The sequence below is a fragment of the Portunus trituberculatus genome, chromosome 33 (genome assembly GCF_017591435.1).
Source record: "Portunus trituberculatus isolate SZX2019 chromosome 33, ASM1759143v1, whole genome shotgun sequence".
NCBI lineage: Eukaryota > Metazoa > Arthropoda > Malacostraca > Decapoda > Portunidae > Portunus > Portunus trituberculatus.
Window position 1 is genome coordinate 14,455,134 of NC_059287.1, and position 18,127 is coordinate 14,473,260.

At 40.2% G+C, this 18,127-nt stretch overlaps 1 protein-coding gene and 1 long non-coding RNA gene across 2 annotated transcripts in view; one reads left to right on the forward strand and one right to left on the reverse strand.

Moving 5' to 3' along the window:
- Nucleotides 1–18,127, forward strand: part of LOC123512395 — a 29,665-nt gene that overhangs the window by 8,670 nt on the left and 2,868 nt on the right. The window lies entirely within an intron of this gene.
- On the reverse strand, nucleotides 5,610–17,166 carry LOC123512394 (UPF0472 protein C16orf72 homolog). The gene is made up of 5 exons (XM_045268780.1): nucleotides 16,873–17,166; nucleotides 11,816–11,890; nucleotides 10,907–11,075; nucleotides 9,729–9,859; nucleotides 5,610–7,182 (listed from the first exon to the last, which is right to left on the reverse strand). The coding sequence occupies exons 1-5, from the start codon at nucleotides 17,066–17,068 to the stop codon at nucleotides 6,980–6,982; spliced, it is 774 nt and encodes a 257-aa protein (XP_045124715.1). The 5' UTR covers nucleotides 17,069–17,166; the 3' UTR covers nucleotides 5,610–6,979.

Genomic DNA, 18,127 nt, shown 5'->3' on the forward strand with positions numbered 1-18,127 from the left:
GTACTTCATTGATACATTTATACATATTCTTTTTTTTCACTATTTTTGTATTTCATTTTCCTTTCATCTCATCATTTTTTTATTTACTTTTACTCTTCCTTGGCGATTCATATATTTATCCTACTCGTTCAGTCAAATCTGTATACATTAACTCAAACAATACTCTACCAATAACTATTCTCTTAGCCTCTTCAGTACTGGAACGCATTTTTTACCACGAGTTTTGGGGTATGATTCGACCATTCTAATTAGGTTAGGAACAGGAAGGGTCTATAGAGCTTAAGAAGATTAATGGCAAGAGTCTTCATCATTTCAATCTCCAAATAAGTTAGTGAAACTATCAAATCACCAAACAGTAACCAGAATAACCAGAATAAATATGGAAACACGTCATGTGGTACTGAAGGGTTTAATGGTGGAAAAAACACGGAATCTTGACAAATAATCTGTGGCCTTTGAAAACAGCTCTTACGGGAGAAGCAAGCGATAAGAACACAGGTGAAGATTATCCTTAAGAGCGATAAGACCAAACTAATTAATACATTGGGAGGTTGGACAGTAACTATCTTTTAATCCCTTCAGCACCAGGACGTGTTTTCATATTCTGCTTACTATTTGGTGATTTTTAAACAGCTTCAGAAACTTGTGTGGGGATTAGAATAGTGAAGACTCTGGCCATTAATCTTCTGACCTCCATAGATCCTTCCTAATGTCAACAGAATAACCTAATCATACCCAAAACTCAAGGTAAAAAATGCGTCCCAGTACTATAAGGTGTTAAGCGGGATCTTACCTAAAACTCCATGAGGATAATGTGGCAGACAAGAGGAGCCATCCTGTAGTGGGTCAGCCAGCATGAAGCTTTGTTATCTTGTCATGCATTTCTCTTCCCTCAGGATGTTTTAGCCCTGAAATGTAAATGTTTATAAAATAGAGTAATTGGTTTACTGGACTCAAGACTTGAAACACTGCTGGAACACAAAAATAAGGGAAGTCTCAGGGATGAACTATGAGGCCTACAACTGGCTGTCCCTCAATGAAACATGCCTATTTATCTTCGCTTGTTATCCTCACCCATAACTTTGTTGGCCCTTTAACTCCTTCAGTACTGGGACGCATTTTTTTTTTTTTTTTTTCTTGAGTTTTGAGTACGATTAGGTGATTTTATTGACATGAGCAACAGTCTATGGAGGTCAGATCAATAGACAGTTTTCTCAATTTTAATCCCCCTTTAAGTTTCTGAAGCTGTATAACATCCCCATCTAGTAAGCAGTGAATATGGAAATGCATCATGATACTGAAGGGGTTAAACTTCCCTAATGATTCACTGACAACCTACTGATTACCGAATGTATTCCATTCATCTATCACTATTACATAACCAATTCTTACTTTCTCTTCAGAAACATGGGTGGCTATCTATAGGTGGGAAGCAGTTTAGCCCATCAGAAGTGCCTGGCTGAGCACTGAACCAGACATTAAAGTACATATTCTTTAAAAATGTAATAGCATATTTCTTGTACTTCCTAGAGACTGTTATGGCAGAAATCTGGATGTTCAGCTTTTTGTTCTTTGCGATAGTTTGGATGCTGTACCACCAATGGGGAAAATCACTCATGAAAGCCTTTCTATCTCAAGCATTCCAGACTCCTGCTAAGCTCACAACACTAAAGAATATAGATGAACAAGTACAAAGCCATTGACATTGAGGGAAGGGTGGTGCCTCCAGTCACTTCACCAAGCAGAGGCTAAGGGTTTGGTGGGCTGAGCCACACCATATCTCACCAGGTGTCAGTCATGCAAAATTTAATATCATTAAGTATGTTACACTTTTTATTAAGTTTTGTAACAGATACATAGTCTTATTCCTGGATTTCTTGGCGAGCTTGTCTGTGGTATCCTGTGGTCGCCCTGCATGTCCCACCGAGTCTGCCGCCGGCCAGAGGGCGGGCGTCCCCACCTCTCGCCAGCCTGGGCCAGCCTGGGGCACCAAAGAGGAGCAGTGAGGCAGCCACTGCCGTACCTCACTGCCCTCCCGACACAGTACAGGCGGCGGTGGCAGCGTCGGTGTGGGCAACACTGCAGTATTTGGTGGTGGTGTGTTTGTGTGTATGTATTACATGTAAAGTTGGGAGCAGGTTATGTAGGAAAATTTCAATGAACATCTTACTATAGTAATTACATTATCATACAGAGCATGTATATATGAGCATATATATGTATATCTCAAAACCTGTATACATATATATACACATAATAAGAGGTATCATGTTGCTTACAGTCTAAAATTTATGGCAGACAAACAGAAAAAGTAAAGTGAAGATGTGTTAGGCATGAGAGGCTGGTCAAACACTCCACTCTCAGCAGCAGTACAGAATGTTCCCACAAGCACACGGCTTCCTCTCACCAGTAATCCTATGCACACTACTATGTACACACACCTCGACACTCATCACTCATCACCAATTGCTATTTCAATACTTACTGGTAGTATAGCCGTCATATAATACCAAAGTGACAGTAATATAAAAATAGCAATATATATATTTCTTAGCAAAAAACTGTAGCCTCTTCAACCCCTTAGTCCCCCACCCCTGTCTGTCCTGTCTCTGGTTAGCTCCTCTCCTCCTGCCTGCCTCTCCAAGCTGCCACCCTACCACTGCCTCACACAGTGGAGGGAAGCAATCCTGAGCCTGTCAATGCTGCCGCTTATCAGAGCTAATGGTGAACGTGAAGCTCGACGCGCGACACGTGACGCAACGCACACACCGGTGAACACAACAGGTACTGTAATGCGTTGCCGCCCCAAGTGTCTCGCCTCTCCTGGAATACTGAGCCAGCAGAGCAAGCCTTCGGTGAGCCACAAAAAACATAAGTAATTGAATTTATTCAGCCTCAAAACGATTACATCAAAATATTTGATCTTCAAATTTTCATGGCAATTTGCTGTAAGATCAATACATCATAATGATTACAGTCAAAATAATTACAAAACAATAAAGGTAATAATAATAATAATAATAATAATAATAATAATAATAATAATAATAATAATAATAATGCTACACATCCTCATGCCAATATTCATCCAGTCCCAGGCCACACCATGACATCACAGTGCCTGCATGCTGTGAGGCAGCAACCCAAGGAGTATAGTAGTAGTAGTAGTAGGAGTAGGAGTAGTAGTAGTAGTAGTAGTAGTAGTAGTAGTAGTAGTAGTAGTAGTAGTAGTAGTAGTAGTAGTAGTAGTAGTAGTAGTAGTAGTAGTAGTAGTAGTAGTAGTAGTAGTAGTAGTAGTAGTAGTACACAGTATGTACTGACAGTAGTGTGTGTAAACCAGAAATACAGAATTAAAACTAATGGGTCACCAGAGCACCACGGCAGGCCTGAGAGGTGGTGCACTGGTACACTGACAGTCAAGTATTGTCTCGGAGATGAAGTATTGCAGTCATCTCACAGGGAACTACCATGATTATTATAGCTTCACGTAAAATTACCACAGGGCCATTTATGACTAATCCATCATAAAAAAATAATAATTGGTAAATGCACACTCTGTGTCTCTGTCTGTCTGTCTGTCTGTCTGTCTGTCTCTCTCTCTCTCTCTCTCTCTCTCTCTCTCTCTCTCACACACACACATACAAACACATTCTCACTTAGTCATATATTCAAGAAAGAATAATTTTACAGAATATACAAAGTGACATTGACCCTTCACAGGGAAAGGCTCTGAGCCGTTCACTAAGGATGCAAAACTGATCCTGTAAAGCTGAGGGAAACAACATGAGGTTCCTGCCTCACATTGGCAGTGTTACAAAGGGCTTGACTCAACATCTGATTCACTCAATGGAAGCTTGACATAAATCAGATGGTGGGTAACAATGTCCTGCTTTATTCACTCGCATAACAAAGTACGAACCAAACTTGAACAACAAAACTTCAACGTTATTCACACACTGATTCACACAGACACTTAAGTAACATAATGTGACACACCAGGAATTTCTCTCTCTCTCTCTCTCTCTCTCTCTCTCTCTCTCTCTCTCCTGCATTCATGTCCTAATTCTTTACATTGCCTTAAATCTTTTGCCTCCCTACAAAAGGATACAGCAAGATAAGGATGAATCTGATGCAGCCACACAGCCACTGAGGGCCTTGGCAGCGTCCAGATCCTTAATACCACAGAAAGTCAGGGTTACGTTGTCAACACTGGTCTGACCAATGGCTAACACATTCATACTGAAGTCCCCTCCTCATAACATGTCAAGCGGAGTACTGGTGAAGTGCCAGACTGACTCAACACACACTTCTTGCAGAATGTCATACACTCATGCAATGCAGAAAAAAAAAAACAAGAAGAAACAATTCCGACAACGTAATAAATTGTTGATGTTTCTGGGGCGCTACAAAATTATTTCAATTGACACGTTTCAACAGGATCTTCCAACAACTACCACCACTGTCAACAATAACAACCTCTCTGCTGGCAATGCTCAGTGACAACCAACCTACACGTGTCAATCTTTAGAAAACTGCACCCTAACACTGCCCAGCCCCTCAGCCACAAAGGTCACAGTGAGCTAATGACCTGAGCAAGCCTGGACTGGTCTACTCTGTGTCCTGTGTTGTGAGGGTGTTGCTCCCTGCTTGAGGTCACCTACAAGCTCTGAGGGCCACCATCAAGTAGAGAGCATGAACACAATCAACACAAACACAGAATACAAGAGATAAAGCCAAACTGGAGCCTTTAATCTAATCAGTTCCCTCACAAATCCTGTACACACACACCTGCATCCTGCCACAGAAACCTACAAGTACAAACACACATAACTTGCTCCTTCTCATGTTATAAATAAAGCCAAGTAGAAAAAATAAACATTATAAAGGAGCATTCCCACAAAACTGGAGAAAAATTAACTTGGCAACAATGTTTAAACACCAGAAGTGTAATTGGGAGGAAACAAACAAAGCTGCAACAAATGGAAGGACGGGGAGAGGGAGGGAGTGGGAGAGTGAGGAAAGGATGGTAAAGCTCAAATTATTGGTAAACAAACACACAACTATGTACAGTACAGTGTGGGAAGCAAGAGTTTGTGGAACCAACACTCCTCCACCCAAGACATCTCCCAATACTTTGTGCTCCCCAAGAGAAGCAATGCTCATCTTGTCCTCTCCTCACACCAGACATTCGTACACACACAACACCAGCAAACAGGCACGGAAATAGTGTTAACTGTTGGTGTGTCAGATTCTTGGATGGGAAGAGAGAGTTAATACTTATGTTTTCTCTTTAGCATACTCATTTGCAAGAAGACTCTGGTATAGCAGTTAGAGTGTGTGTGTGTGTGTGTGTGTGTGTGTGTGTGTGTGTGTGTGTGTGTGTGTGTGTGTGTGTGTGTGTGTGTGTGTGTGTGTTTCACTGTTTGATCTGCTGCAGTCTCTGACGAGACAGCCAGACATTACCCTACGGAACGAGCTCAGAGCTCATTATTTCCGATCTTCGGATAGGCCTGAGACCAGGCACACACCACACACCGGGACAACAAGGTCACAACTCCTCGATTTACATCCCGTACCTACTCACTGCTAGGTGAACAGGGGCTACACGTGAAAGGAGACACACCCAAATATCTCCACCCGGCCGGGGAATCGAACCCCGGTCCTCTGGCTTGTGAAACCAGCGTTCTAACCACTGAGCTACCGGGTGTGTGTGTGTGTGTGTGTGTGCGCTAATACTTCTCTCTTTTGCTGCTATTTGTGTTACTGTCAGGAAATATAATGACTGTTCAGCATAAAATACCTGCAAACTCTGCCAAACGGCCACCTACACATAGCCAGCTTGCCATTTGCATTATAAGATCCTTCTCTGCACACTGAGGCAAAAACCCTGACCCATGGAAATACTGTGTCCATCTCAACCTGTACAGTGCCACCTGACAAGTTTGGCATCCCAGAGCTGGAACATTTCTTAGTTTGTTAGAAAAAAAAATGAGTTTCTTGAACTGAAAATTAATAGGAAACAGTAGTACAAGTTTTAGAAGCTGATGTAAAGAAACCCAGCATCCAATTTTGTAGTTTGGCATCATAATGCTGGCCAATCTTGTAGTTTGATGAAAAAAAAAGGGAGTTTCCTGCACTGGAGATGAATAGGGAACAGTAGTAAAGGTTTTAGAGGCTCATGTAAGGCAACCAAGTATACAATTTTATAGTTTCTGATGGGAGAAGCAAGTTTCCTCCAATATATAAAAAAAATTAATTAATTAAAAACTAATAAAAAAAAATAACTCCTAAACATCCAATTTTATAATCTCGTGGAAAAAATATTCTCTGTAGTTGACAAATGAAAAATGCTACAGAAAACTCTTGAGAGGTTGCTTTGGTTCACGAGCATCAATTCTGAAGATTTTATGGATGAAAGAAGCTTCCTGAAGTGCTAAGATGAATGAGAAACACTAATAAAGCTCACCATGATTCAAGGGAAGTTCAGCAGCTCTGGTCCAGAGACAAAGGGTAACAATTCTCTTTAAGCTAGTTTGTCACACCTTGTCATTCCATGCTGGTACTGTAAAGGTTAAGCTAATATGTCCCAGGGTCTTCTTTGTGCCAACAGCAGCAGAGAAATATCCAAGTGACACAAAAAAAAAAAAAAAAAAAAAAAAAAAAAAAAGGATAGAAATGTAGAAACTCGTACAGAAAGAAACTTACATATGGTGGGTAAAAATAGAAAATATAAAATAAACAAGAAAAAACAAAATAATAGATATTACTGTATCACCTTAGGCACAGAATTACGCACTTTCAAAATGAGATACACACACATGCACTCACTCACTCACTCACACACGTACAAACATCACACACAAACACCTGCCAAAAAAGAGGTAAAAAAAACAAAGCAAAGGTGGGATATTACTAAACAAAAGAAAAAAGAAAACGAAAACGAAAAAAGTGGGGAAAAATAAAAAAACAGGCAAGGCTTTTAAGTATAACGAGAACGCTTGTGCTGAGGCGAGTCCATGGTGACGTCATGGGTGGGGGAAGAGGAGGGGGCGGGCCTCTTGTTGCGGGCAAACTCATCGCACAGGAAGGCCTGGAGTTCCGGCAGGTGGGCTGAGCTGCGGCGGCGAGAGGAGAGGGTAGGCGATCCCACAGCTGAGGGTCGCACGGTGATGGCTGGCTGACCTGGGAGGCAAGCTGGCGTCACTATCTGGGCTTCTCATGTCCAGGGAAGGCAATCACACATTCCAAAAGCCACACTACTGTAAGTCATCCTATTCTCCTTCTTGTATGCATGGTTTATAAGGCACACTATTGCATTTCATCCTATTCTCCTCCAAAATGCATGGTTTACAAGGCACACTATTGTAACTCATCATATTTGCCTAATAGCATGGTTTATAAGGCACACTATTATAAATCATCCCATTCCTCTTCTAATGTGCAAGGTTAATAAGGTGTACTATAGTAAATCTTCATAATCTCCTAAATGCATGTAAATGATCCTATTTTCCTTCTTATATGTATTATACTCATGGTTTAAAAGGCATACTATTGTAAATCTTCATAATCTCCTCCTAAATGCATGGTTTATGAGGTGTACCATTGTAAATAATCCTATTCTCCTTTTTATATGCATCATTTTCAAGGCACAATATTGCAACTCTGTCACAACCTAATACTAATATACAGGGAAGGTAATAAAACATTCTACAAGGCCTAACATTGTAAAGCATCATCACTGTATCCTATTTCTCATATATAAGAAGAAATAACATGTTCTAAGCCTGTCATCCAATCCTCCTTGTACTTGCATGCTTCACAAGACACACTATTGCAAATCACTCACATACCCTAGTTTGGATATCCAGGGAAGATAATGACATTCTAGGCTACATTATTGAAATTTGTCATATCTTCCTTGCATATCCATAGTTTACAAGCCACACCATTCACACCATTGCAAGTCATCGCATATGTAAAAGCTCCTATATCTGATAAGCAGGGAAGGAAGTGGCAACAGTTCACAAGCCACAATGCTGCAAACCGTCATCATCCTTACAAGCTGCTATGTCTGATAAGCAGGGAAGGAAGTGGCAATAGTTCACAAGCCACACTCCCGCAAACTGTCACCACATCCTTACAAACTAGGTCTGATAAGCAGGGAAGGAAGTGGCAGTAGTTCACAAGCCACACTGCTGCAAACTGTCACCACATCCTTATAAGCTCCTATGTCTGACATGCAGGGAAGGAAGTGGCAGTAGTTCACGAGCAAACTGTCATCACATCCTTACAAGCACCAACTTTTGACATGCAGGAAAGGTAGACATGCAATCATTTCATAGGAGGAGCACTGGCCAAAGAAGAAAATAATACATCAGAAGGCCCAATAAGGTGCCAATCCCCAAAAGCATTCAAAAGCAGGCATAAAATATTAAAAAAGTATTCTGAAATCTAAAAAAGCCCCACTATTGATTGCAGACCACCACCGTATCATTGTACTTTTAACACCCATATTCTTCAAACCTCTATTTACAAATGCCACAGTACTAAGCCAGGTTCTCATTAGAGCATTTTCACAATTCTTATCACAGAAACCTTGCTAATCTGTCAGTATAATAAAGCAAACACTCCTGTAAGCCCCACTAAGCTTCACTACAGTCTAAGCATTCAGGAGCTTAACAAATACCTGTCATGATAAGAACTGTAAACCAAGGAAGCCACGCAAGGGAGTGACAGGAGGAGATTAAATTGATACACACAACGCAAGTCAGTCAAAGGTAAGAAGGCAACTGGCTGGGTGAGGTTAATCTAACATAGTACATCAGTCAGTCAGTCAGTCAATCAATCATTAAGTCAGTCAGTCAGTCAGTCACCAAGCATTCAACAGTCAGTCTCCTTCAGAAACTCAACAAAAAAAGTCCCCCAGTACATAAAGCAACAGGAAACACTTAATCATGCAGGTGACACAACACTTTCTCGGCTATTTGTCATGCTTTCTCCAGATTACTAAGCACTCTTGAAATTTCTCCTAGCGCTACAGCCTCCTCCATGCACTGTACTCACTAGAAACTCCTAAATCTATCTTTTTAACATCTTTTCTTTCTACCTTGAATTTATAAACATTTCACCACTACTACACCTGTAAATCATTACCTATTAATGTGAAAGAGTTGAAGATAAAGACTTAAGGCTAATATCATTCCCTCTTTCTCTCGTTTTTGTTGAGTATATAAAAATTTCATTACTTCTAGTGTTGTAAATCATTATATTAGTGATAAATTTGAACATAAACCTAATATCAATTCACCTTCACTCTGGATACCATTACAAAAATATCTTAAGACGATTTTGCTGTAAAGAAGGCATTAAAAACACCTCTAACAACACACCAACAAGCATTACAATTCTATTTACTCCATAACCTGATTTTTTTTAACCCCTTCAGTACTGGGACACATTTTTACCTTGAAATTTGTGTATGATTAGACCATTTTATTGACATAAGAAAGTGTCTATGGAGGTCAGGAAGATTAATGGCCACAGTCTTCACTAATTTAATCCTCCACATGAGTTTCTGAAGTTGTATAAAGTCACCAAATAGACACCAGAAGAAATATGGAAACTCATCATAGTACTGAAGAGGTTAAGCTTGGAAAGTGTCTCTGGTACTGAAGGACTAAGAAGCAATACTGGCAACACACTAAGTCACCACCTTGTGCTAAACTTACCTGGTATGCCGAGAGCTTCCCTGAAGGTACTGAGGTCTGGTTCTGGGTTGTGGTTGTGGTGGTGTGGGTGGTGAGGGCTGGGCAGGCGAGGACTCATGCGTTCCAGAGAGATACGAGTGCGTGGTGACCCTCTGTGGATGATTAACAGAATTAAAGTCTTGTTGGAAGATTCTAAGTCCAGAATTAAAAGAATATGAGAATTTAGAACTTGGAGAGATTGTAGGCATAGAATTAAAAGGACAATGTGAATATTAAGGTGTTATTAGAGACTTTGGGTCCAAAATTATAAGAATGTGAGAATTTTTTAGGTCTTATTGGAAAGATTTTAGGTCCAGAAATATAAGAATATGAGAATTTAGGTCTTAGAAATATTTTAAGTCCAGAATTGTAAGAATATGAGAAAATTTTGAGTCTTATTGGAGGGATTTCAGGTCCAGAATTATAAAGATTTTGGTCCTGTAGTATGTGGATAATTCAGTGGGCATGCTACAATAGACACAATGGTACATGTTGCAAGCCGCTGCAAGATAAGATAAAAGGTGGTTAATCTAAATAATGCCTGATATGGAGATCTTTCTCAAACGATTCAAAGATGTGCTGTTATCGCCACACAGAAACTAAGTACTGCTGACACCACTTCAAACACACCAGCGACAACCACCACTGATCTAGTATATGAGGGATATCCAGAATTAAACAAACAAGTTGACATTTCATTCCTTTAACACTATCACCACCACCATCACTTAGATAATTAAAAATATAAAAGTCGCCATTTCATTACTTTAACACCACCACCACCACTGACCTAATATATGCAGGCCTATATGAGGGACATCCATAATTACAAACACACATCAACATCTAATTCCCTCTACATCACCACTGCCATCACCACCAATCACCACCATCACCAATGACCACCACTGACCTAATATATGCAGGCCTATATGAGGGACTTCCATTATTAAAAACACATCAAGTTCACATTTCACTTCCTCAACACCACCACCACCACTAACTTTTCTTTTTTCATGCAAGAGGGGAAGCTGGAGAGAAAAAAAAAATAATAATAAAAAAAAAAAAAAAACCTTGATTAAACTTAACACACGTGGGTGCGTCTATATACCAAAAACACACGTCAACATTTCACCATCCCCCCCACCACCACCACCGACCTGATGTGTGCGGGTCTGTGTGGGGGTGTCTTGCCGGCCAGGAACGCTAGCAGTTCCTCTCGGCGGAAGTGCCTCCTGCGCCTGGCCCAGTTAAGCACCTCCCTGGTCCTCCTCTGATAGCCAGCCTGCATGCCCACCTCCCCGCCCCGCCGCACACATTCTACTGCATCTGTAATGTTACAATGGTAGCTTAGGTTAGGTTAAGTTAGGCTAGGCTAGGCTAGGCTAGGCTAGGTTAGGTTAGGTTAGGTTAGGTTAGGTTAGGCTAGGCTAGGCTAGGCTAGGTTAGGTTACATTAGGTTCATTTCTATACATGGAGATTAGGTTAGGTTAGGTTAGGTTAGGTTAGTTTAGATTACGTTACATTACAATAGGTTCATTTCTATACATGTTGAGTGCTAATTTGCATCTGTAGTGTTAGAATATTAGGTTAGGTTAAGTTAGGTTAATTTCTATACATGGAGTGTGTTAATTTGCATCTGTATGGTTAGAATGGTAGGTTAGGTTTGTTTCTACACATGGGCAGTGCTAATTTTGCTTTCCTTATACATGAAGGTAATATTTCTGCTATTTTTCATTGTATTTCATTTAATTTTGTTTTTTTATTCACATGAAGGTACTGACATTAATATTTTTGTCTTTTCGTCTCTAAAACATTGACATCTCTCACTCTTTAACTATTACATCATGACACAAACTTCAATTTTCTCTCATTACTCTCCACTCATCCTCTACCATCATCCCTTCCCAGTCACAGCAGAGGGTCAGCATGCAGTAAGAGAGCCGTCCCCTTCTCAACACTAAGGAAAGAACTAGAGAACCAGAAAACCAGAGAACCAGAGAATCAGAGAATCAGAGAACCAAAGAATCAAAGAACCAGAGAAGCAGAAGAAAAGTAGCATCCCGTACCTTTGTAGAGGGCAGTGATGTGGCCGGCTGCTGTCTGGAAAGGTACCCACATGGAGTTCTGGCTGTCGGCTGCACCTGGGGGAACACAAGACACGAGCTGGTCACCACTAACACCTTCACTACCAAGACACATTCACTGGGAGCCACCACTGATAAATCATCTCTAACATCTTCACTAGTATGCATTTGTAACATGAATATAGCATGACTGTGAGCTGTTACTGTTGAATTATCTCTACTATCTTTATTAGTATACATTTCTAATATAAATATAAGGCCTGTGTTCAAATGTTTCTTCTCACCACAATTATTTTTGATGGCTACAGAGATGACTAACCACATTCCCAATGTGTTTCTGTTAATAATGTAGAAATATTGTTAATGTGTCACTAGAAAGGTAAAAATGCCCTGCAAACTCTTATAACTTCAACAAGAGACCTTTGAGCGTAACAGAGATACAGTGTGGAAGTGTCTCAGAATATGGTCCTAAATCTGAACCTAAAAGCTCTCACTTTCAAACCAAGCATACCACCACCACTACTAGGCAACTCGAGCCCAATACTCATAGCAAAAACTTTACTAACATAACACTCTGTTGTAAGATGCTTTGAGATAATGAATGCATCAATTAATCCTATTCACAGTCATCAGAAAGTGTGTCAAGTCTTGTTTTAGTCTGTCTACTCTAAAATGGCTCCTGGGTTGAAAACATATTGTAGTTTATTGATAATGTAATTGATTTGATCAGAATAATACTTGTTTTCTGTTGATCTGCGCATTTATTACAAGGATAGTTCACGGTTTTCCTCAATCTGACAATCACGCACTCCCTAGGATACCATTCAAACCCCGACGCAGGAGCCACTTTAGAGTAGACAGACTATAGTGAAGCCAATGCACATAACAAAGGGAAATGTTTACCCACAAAATGTCAACAGTGGCACTTGATATTCTTTTTCCTACAATCATCTTTTTTCCTGTCCCTCCAACTATGGGTTTTATTTTCATCTTTTTCCCTCTTCATTCATGTCTTTCCTGTCTCTTTCATTTGCAACGTTTTATCTATCCCCTTCTTTATCTGATTTGCATCCTCTATCTTCCTATCTTTTCTCATTTCATTTATATTCAACATCTTTTAAACATCCAGATCTTTCCACATTATACTTTACTCCCTTAATATCTATACACTCATTATTTTTCCCATCTGTCTTAATCATGCTTACTCCTTCATTGCTCCTCATATCCTGTTTCTTTATCTTTACTTAGACTCTACTTAGAACCCCAGGCAGTGAAGCGGATTTGAGTAAGGTGGTGGTATCACATGAACCCTGCCTATAGTGTATTCCTGAGGCACAATACTTGAAAACAACAGTAACAGGGTCACCTCAAGTATCAAGTGACAGTTTCTCCATTGCATACCAAACATAATGCAACATAGCAAGGGTGAGTCACAGGAGGAAAATGATGCCTAGACTAAATATAACACTGACTGACTGGCTCATATGACTTATCCCTTCCAAATGAGGCATAAAGAAGTGAATGTAAGGAAAAATAAAGCAGAACGCAGTAGAAATTCTTGTGTGTCTGAGTAATGCAGTTAATCCTTTTTAGAAACAAGGTTGAAGTGAAGGATAGAAAAAAAAAGTATGACTGCAAATTTGACTAACTGACACTACCAACTCCTTTGTGAGATGTAAAAAAAAATGGAAAGATAGACGAAAAACAACCAAGACTCCACAAATTTCTTATCCGTGAGTCATGCCACTTCAAGATAAGACCAAAGGATGAAAGGAAGCATTCATTGTTAATCCCCACTCATTTCTGAAGACTCCCTGCCCTCTCACTCCCTCAGATCACGTCGTCACCACTTTTGCTACTGAGAAAAAAACAAGCCAGGGGATTTTACCAAGGTGGGGAAGGGAGGGAGGGCTTCACATCACATTCCTTGCCTCCACTTCCTGTCTTGCCCTCTCCTTCCCCTCCCCAATGTGTCTGCTTTCAATATCTCTCCCCTCAGCCTTCCCTATGCTATATAAGGCTGATTTCCTCAATTTTGACAAAGGAAATGATGTTAAATGCCGCCAATGATATAGGAAAGTGTGTTTTGTCCACTCCTTTTCCTCCCCCCTGTGTCTGCTTTCAATATCTCTCCCCTCAGTCCTCCCTAAGCTATATAAGGAAGATTTCCTCACAATTTTGACAAAGGAAATTATGTTAAATGCCGCCAATGATGGATTTGGTATAGGAAAGTGTGTTTTCTTCTCGCCTTCCTCTTCCTTCCTATGTTTGTTTTCAGTACAGTTCTCCTCAGCCTTCCTAATGCTACATAAGGTTGATCTCTTCACAATTCAAGCACAAGGTGATGTAAAATGCCACTAATGTCATTTCTAATACTAGGATGTGTTGAGGGAATGGGAGAAGCAATGACACCCACTAAACCTCTCCTTACCACAAAATCTGCACTATTCACTCCTTAAAGAGACTAATACTTAAAACCTAACCACATATCAGTACACTAGCCAAGCCATCACATACAGGGCAGTTAAGACAAGGCAGCAAACATTCACACACACACATCATTCATACTTGGCTCAAAAAATCAACCTAATATCCCTCTAATAGATACTATGTGGTTATTTGCACAGGAAATAGAAGGATCCAGGACTGCTTAGGTTCAACTGTGTGGTTATTTGGAGAGTCAAGAGAATCAGGGACTGGTTAGATTTGACTGTGATTATTTGCACAGTAAAGAGAAGGATCTAGGACCATTTTGGTTGGACTGTTGATATTTGCACAGTAAAAAGAAGGATCCAGGACTGTTTAGGTTGGACTGTGTTTATTTCGAGAGTAAAGAGAAGGATCTAGGACTGTTTAGGTTTGACTGTGGTTATTTGGACAGTAAAGAGAAGAATCTAGGACTGTTTGGGTTCAACTGTGGTTATTTGGATAGCAGAGGGAAGGATCTAGGACTGTTTAACTACGACTGTGGTGATTTGAAGAGTAAAGAGAATCAGGGACAGGTTAGATTTGATTGGGCCTGATTGCCTCACTATGACATGACACATTGGCACCACACATGACGGCTGCATCACCTGACATACGTATGCTATGCTACCCATTTATTACACTGGGCCAGATGTCACTATACGTACAATGTTATGACAAACTTTACAATGTTGCCTCTGCTTTTTCTTTAAACTTATTCTTTACTCATAAGATAAAAGCTAACTAAACTATTTGTCTAAAAGAAATGTCAAGAGAATCACTAGAAATTTATGGATGTGTGTGTGTGTGTGTGTGTGTGTGTGTGTGTGTGTGTGTGTGTGTGTGTGTGTGTGTGTGTGTGTGTGTGTGTGTGTGTGTGTAAGGACATGTGCAAGACTAGCGGTAGGTTTAGTGACTGCCTTGCCATACCAAACACTGTCCTCACTAGTAACAATACTTGGTGATTGTGTGGTGTCTCTCTGTCCTTGTGCTGCCATTCTGTGAGCCACTATACTTAGACAATGGTGAACTGTTAACCCGCTGAGTACCACAATGTGTTTTTGTATTCATTCTCCTTACTATTTGGTGATTTTATACAGCTTCAGAAACTTATGTGTGGGATTAAAATAGTGAAGACTGTGGCCATTAATCTCCTGACCTCCATAGACACTTCCTAATGTCAATAAAATGGTGTAATCGTGCACGTATATATATACCAAACACTGTCCTCACTAGTAACAATACTTGGTGATTGTGTGGTGTCTCTCTGTCCTTGTGCTGCCATTCTGTGAGCCACTATACTTAGACAATGGTGAACTGTTAACCCGCTGAGTACCACAATGTGTTTTTGTATTCATTCTCCTTACTATTTGGTGATTTTATACAGCTTCAGAAACTTATGTGTGGGATTAAAATAGTGAAGACTGTGGCCATTAATCTCCTGACCTCCATAGACACTTCCTAATATCAATAAAATGGTGTAATCGTGCACGTATATGTCAAGGTAAAAATGTGTCCCAGTACTTAAGATGTTTTCCTTGCATCCCGGCCCACTCCTTGCCTCTTCCCCTCTTCCCCCCTCAAGTCCTCAAAGTCTGCCTAACAGCATGAAGAGAGCTGCCCTGTCTCCTTTAGTGATAACTGTGGCTGGAAGCTTCACTATGTTGTCTATTCATCTTCCATTATTATATGTAAGTTTCATGAAAATTTGACTTCTGACTTCTATACACTACAAAAATATTAGTTGAAAAATACAGCGGGCCTTCACCTTAAACCCGTTCAGCACTGAGACTCATTTCTACTTTGAGTTTTGGGTATGATTAGATGATTTTATTTACATTAGGAAGGATCTACGGTGGTCAAAAGATTAACAGCCTGCGTCTTCACTACTTTAATCCCCACACAAGTTTCTGAAGCTGTGCAGTCACCAAATAGTAACCGGAATTAATATGAAAACATGTCATGGTACTGAAGACATTAACACAAGATAAACATGACATATCTGAAGTACTCATATCAACACCACCACCACCACCAGGAACAACACAATAAAAACCTTAACAAAATACAAAAAAAGACAGCCTTTGAGCAAACCACGAGTCAGACAAGAGCCAAGACAATTAACATGCCAGACACAACTCAGGTCACTCATGTCACCACAAGTAATAACAAATATGTGGTGGTCATGTCAACACAACACACATTCACAACCACACACCCACAAAAACACACAAATAAAACACAACACGAACAATAAACACACCTGATCAAAAAAAAAAATTAATAAATAATAATAAAAATGTCGGAATCTGAAAATAGAGAGGGGACAGAGAGGAGAGGGACGAGAGATGGAGAGGGAAGGAGGGATATAACTACTAAAAAATTTTGATTACTCACTTGAAAACACCTCACGAGAGAGAGAGAGAGAGAGAGAGAGAGAGAGAGAGAGAGAGAGAGAGAGAGAGAGAGAGAGAGAGAATGTTACTAATACTACTACCGCGTCAGACCCACGGAATCCTACCCCCCAAACCCTCCTTGTACTAGTAGAGAGAGTAAGAGGAGGCAGTGCTCACCTTTGTACATGACGGCCACACACTGCGCCGCTGCCTGGAAAAGAGACCAAAGCTTCTCGGCAGCCGCGTCAGCCTCGCCCTGTAAGTGTTCTTGGTGGTCTGCCTCTCCCTCCAGCTCCTGCACCGTCTGCTGTTCCCACGAGGTGATCCAGCATTCCCCCAGCACGTCATCCTCGCCGTCACGCCCCTCACTCATGTCCTCAGGAGGCAGGAAGGTCGTCAGGAGGAGAAATATGTGGTGGTGCAGAGAGGTGTTGCCTGCCTCTGCCAGTCTCCCTCTCAGCTGTGTCTCTGTTCCAGTACTTCTCGCTGTTGCTCTTTATCTCTCTTCTTATTCGTGGGTTTATATCTTTCATTATATTTTCTTTAACTTTCTACTATTTTTATGACTTGTTTTATATAAATGTTATGCAGTTTTGTTTCATCTTAGTTATTTTGTAAAAATTGTAAATATTTTTTATTTTTAGTTTTATGCTATTTTAGTTGTGTTCCCAGGTTCAATTTACCTTTTTATTATTTTCAGTATTTTTTTACAGGCTATAAATTGCTTGGATACATTTTTGCTAATAACGTTGTTGTTTCTTAGAAGAACTGCGACGTGTGTTAAGGATTGTGAGGCGGGTCTGTCTCACTGCTGCCATCAAGGACGAATGCTATTTCTCTTTTCAAATGACGATTTCAACCCTCTTTTTGCCTATTTACGACCCATTAATAGTACAGTGATGCTTAAGAATGTTCCCTAGATACAAAGAGACAGCACAAAAACCAATAGAAGAGCATGTTATATATTTGTGCGTCTCTTTCTTCCCCTTGTTCAATTTGTCCCCTTGCAGGATATGTCAATTTTTTGGGGGGTACAGTTTTAGTTCATTTATATTCTTATTGTTGCTTCTCAGTCTCCTTTCCTTCATATATAATGATTTATTCTCAAGTATCGCCCACATACTTGATCTTTTTTTCATCTATTTTGTTGTTTTATTTGTTTTGGTTCCTCATATCTGATTTTTCGTGTGTGTGTGTGTGTGTGTGTGTTTAATGATTTTTGTCTCAGTGTCATCCGTTTTTTTTCATTTCTTTCGGGAATGATCCACTAATGTATTGTTCTAACTATCATTCTAAAGTTTTCCGTGTTATCTTGTTCCTTCTTGTCGTCTCTCTCTCTCTCTCTCTCTCTCTCTCTCTCTCCTATGACTTGTCTTTTCTTGCTGCCGCTTGTCATATTCTCTCTCTCTCTCTTGAATACAATAATTCTAGG

Bases quoted from the DNA above. Each gene is read 5' to 3' on its own strand.
- LOC123512394 (XM_045268780.1), bottom strand. From the start codon at position 17,068: ATGAGTGAGGGGCGTGACGGCGAGGATGACGTGCTGGGGGAATGCTGG. The intron at 11,891-16,872 runs GTGAGCACTGCC...GTGTTCCCCCAG, and splicing joins TGTGGCCGTCATGTACAAAG to GTGCAGCCGACAGCCAGAAC. The intron at 11,076-11,815 runs GTACGGGATGCT...GTAACATTACAG, and splicing joins CATCACTGCCCTCTACAAAG to ATGCAGTAGAATGTGTGCGG.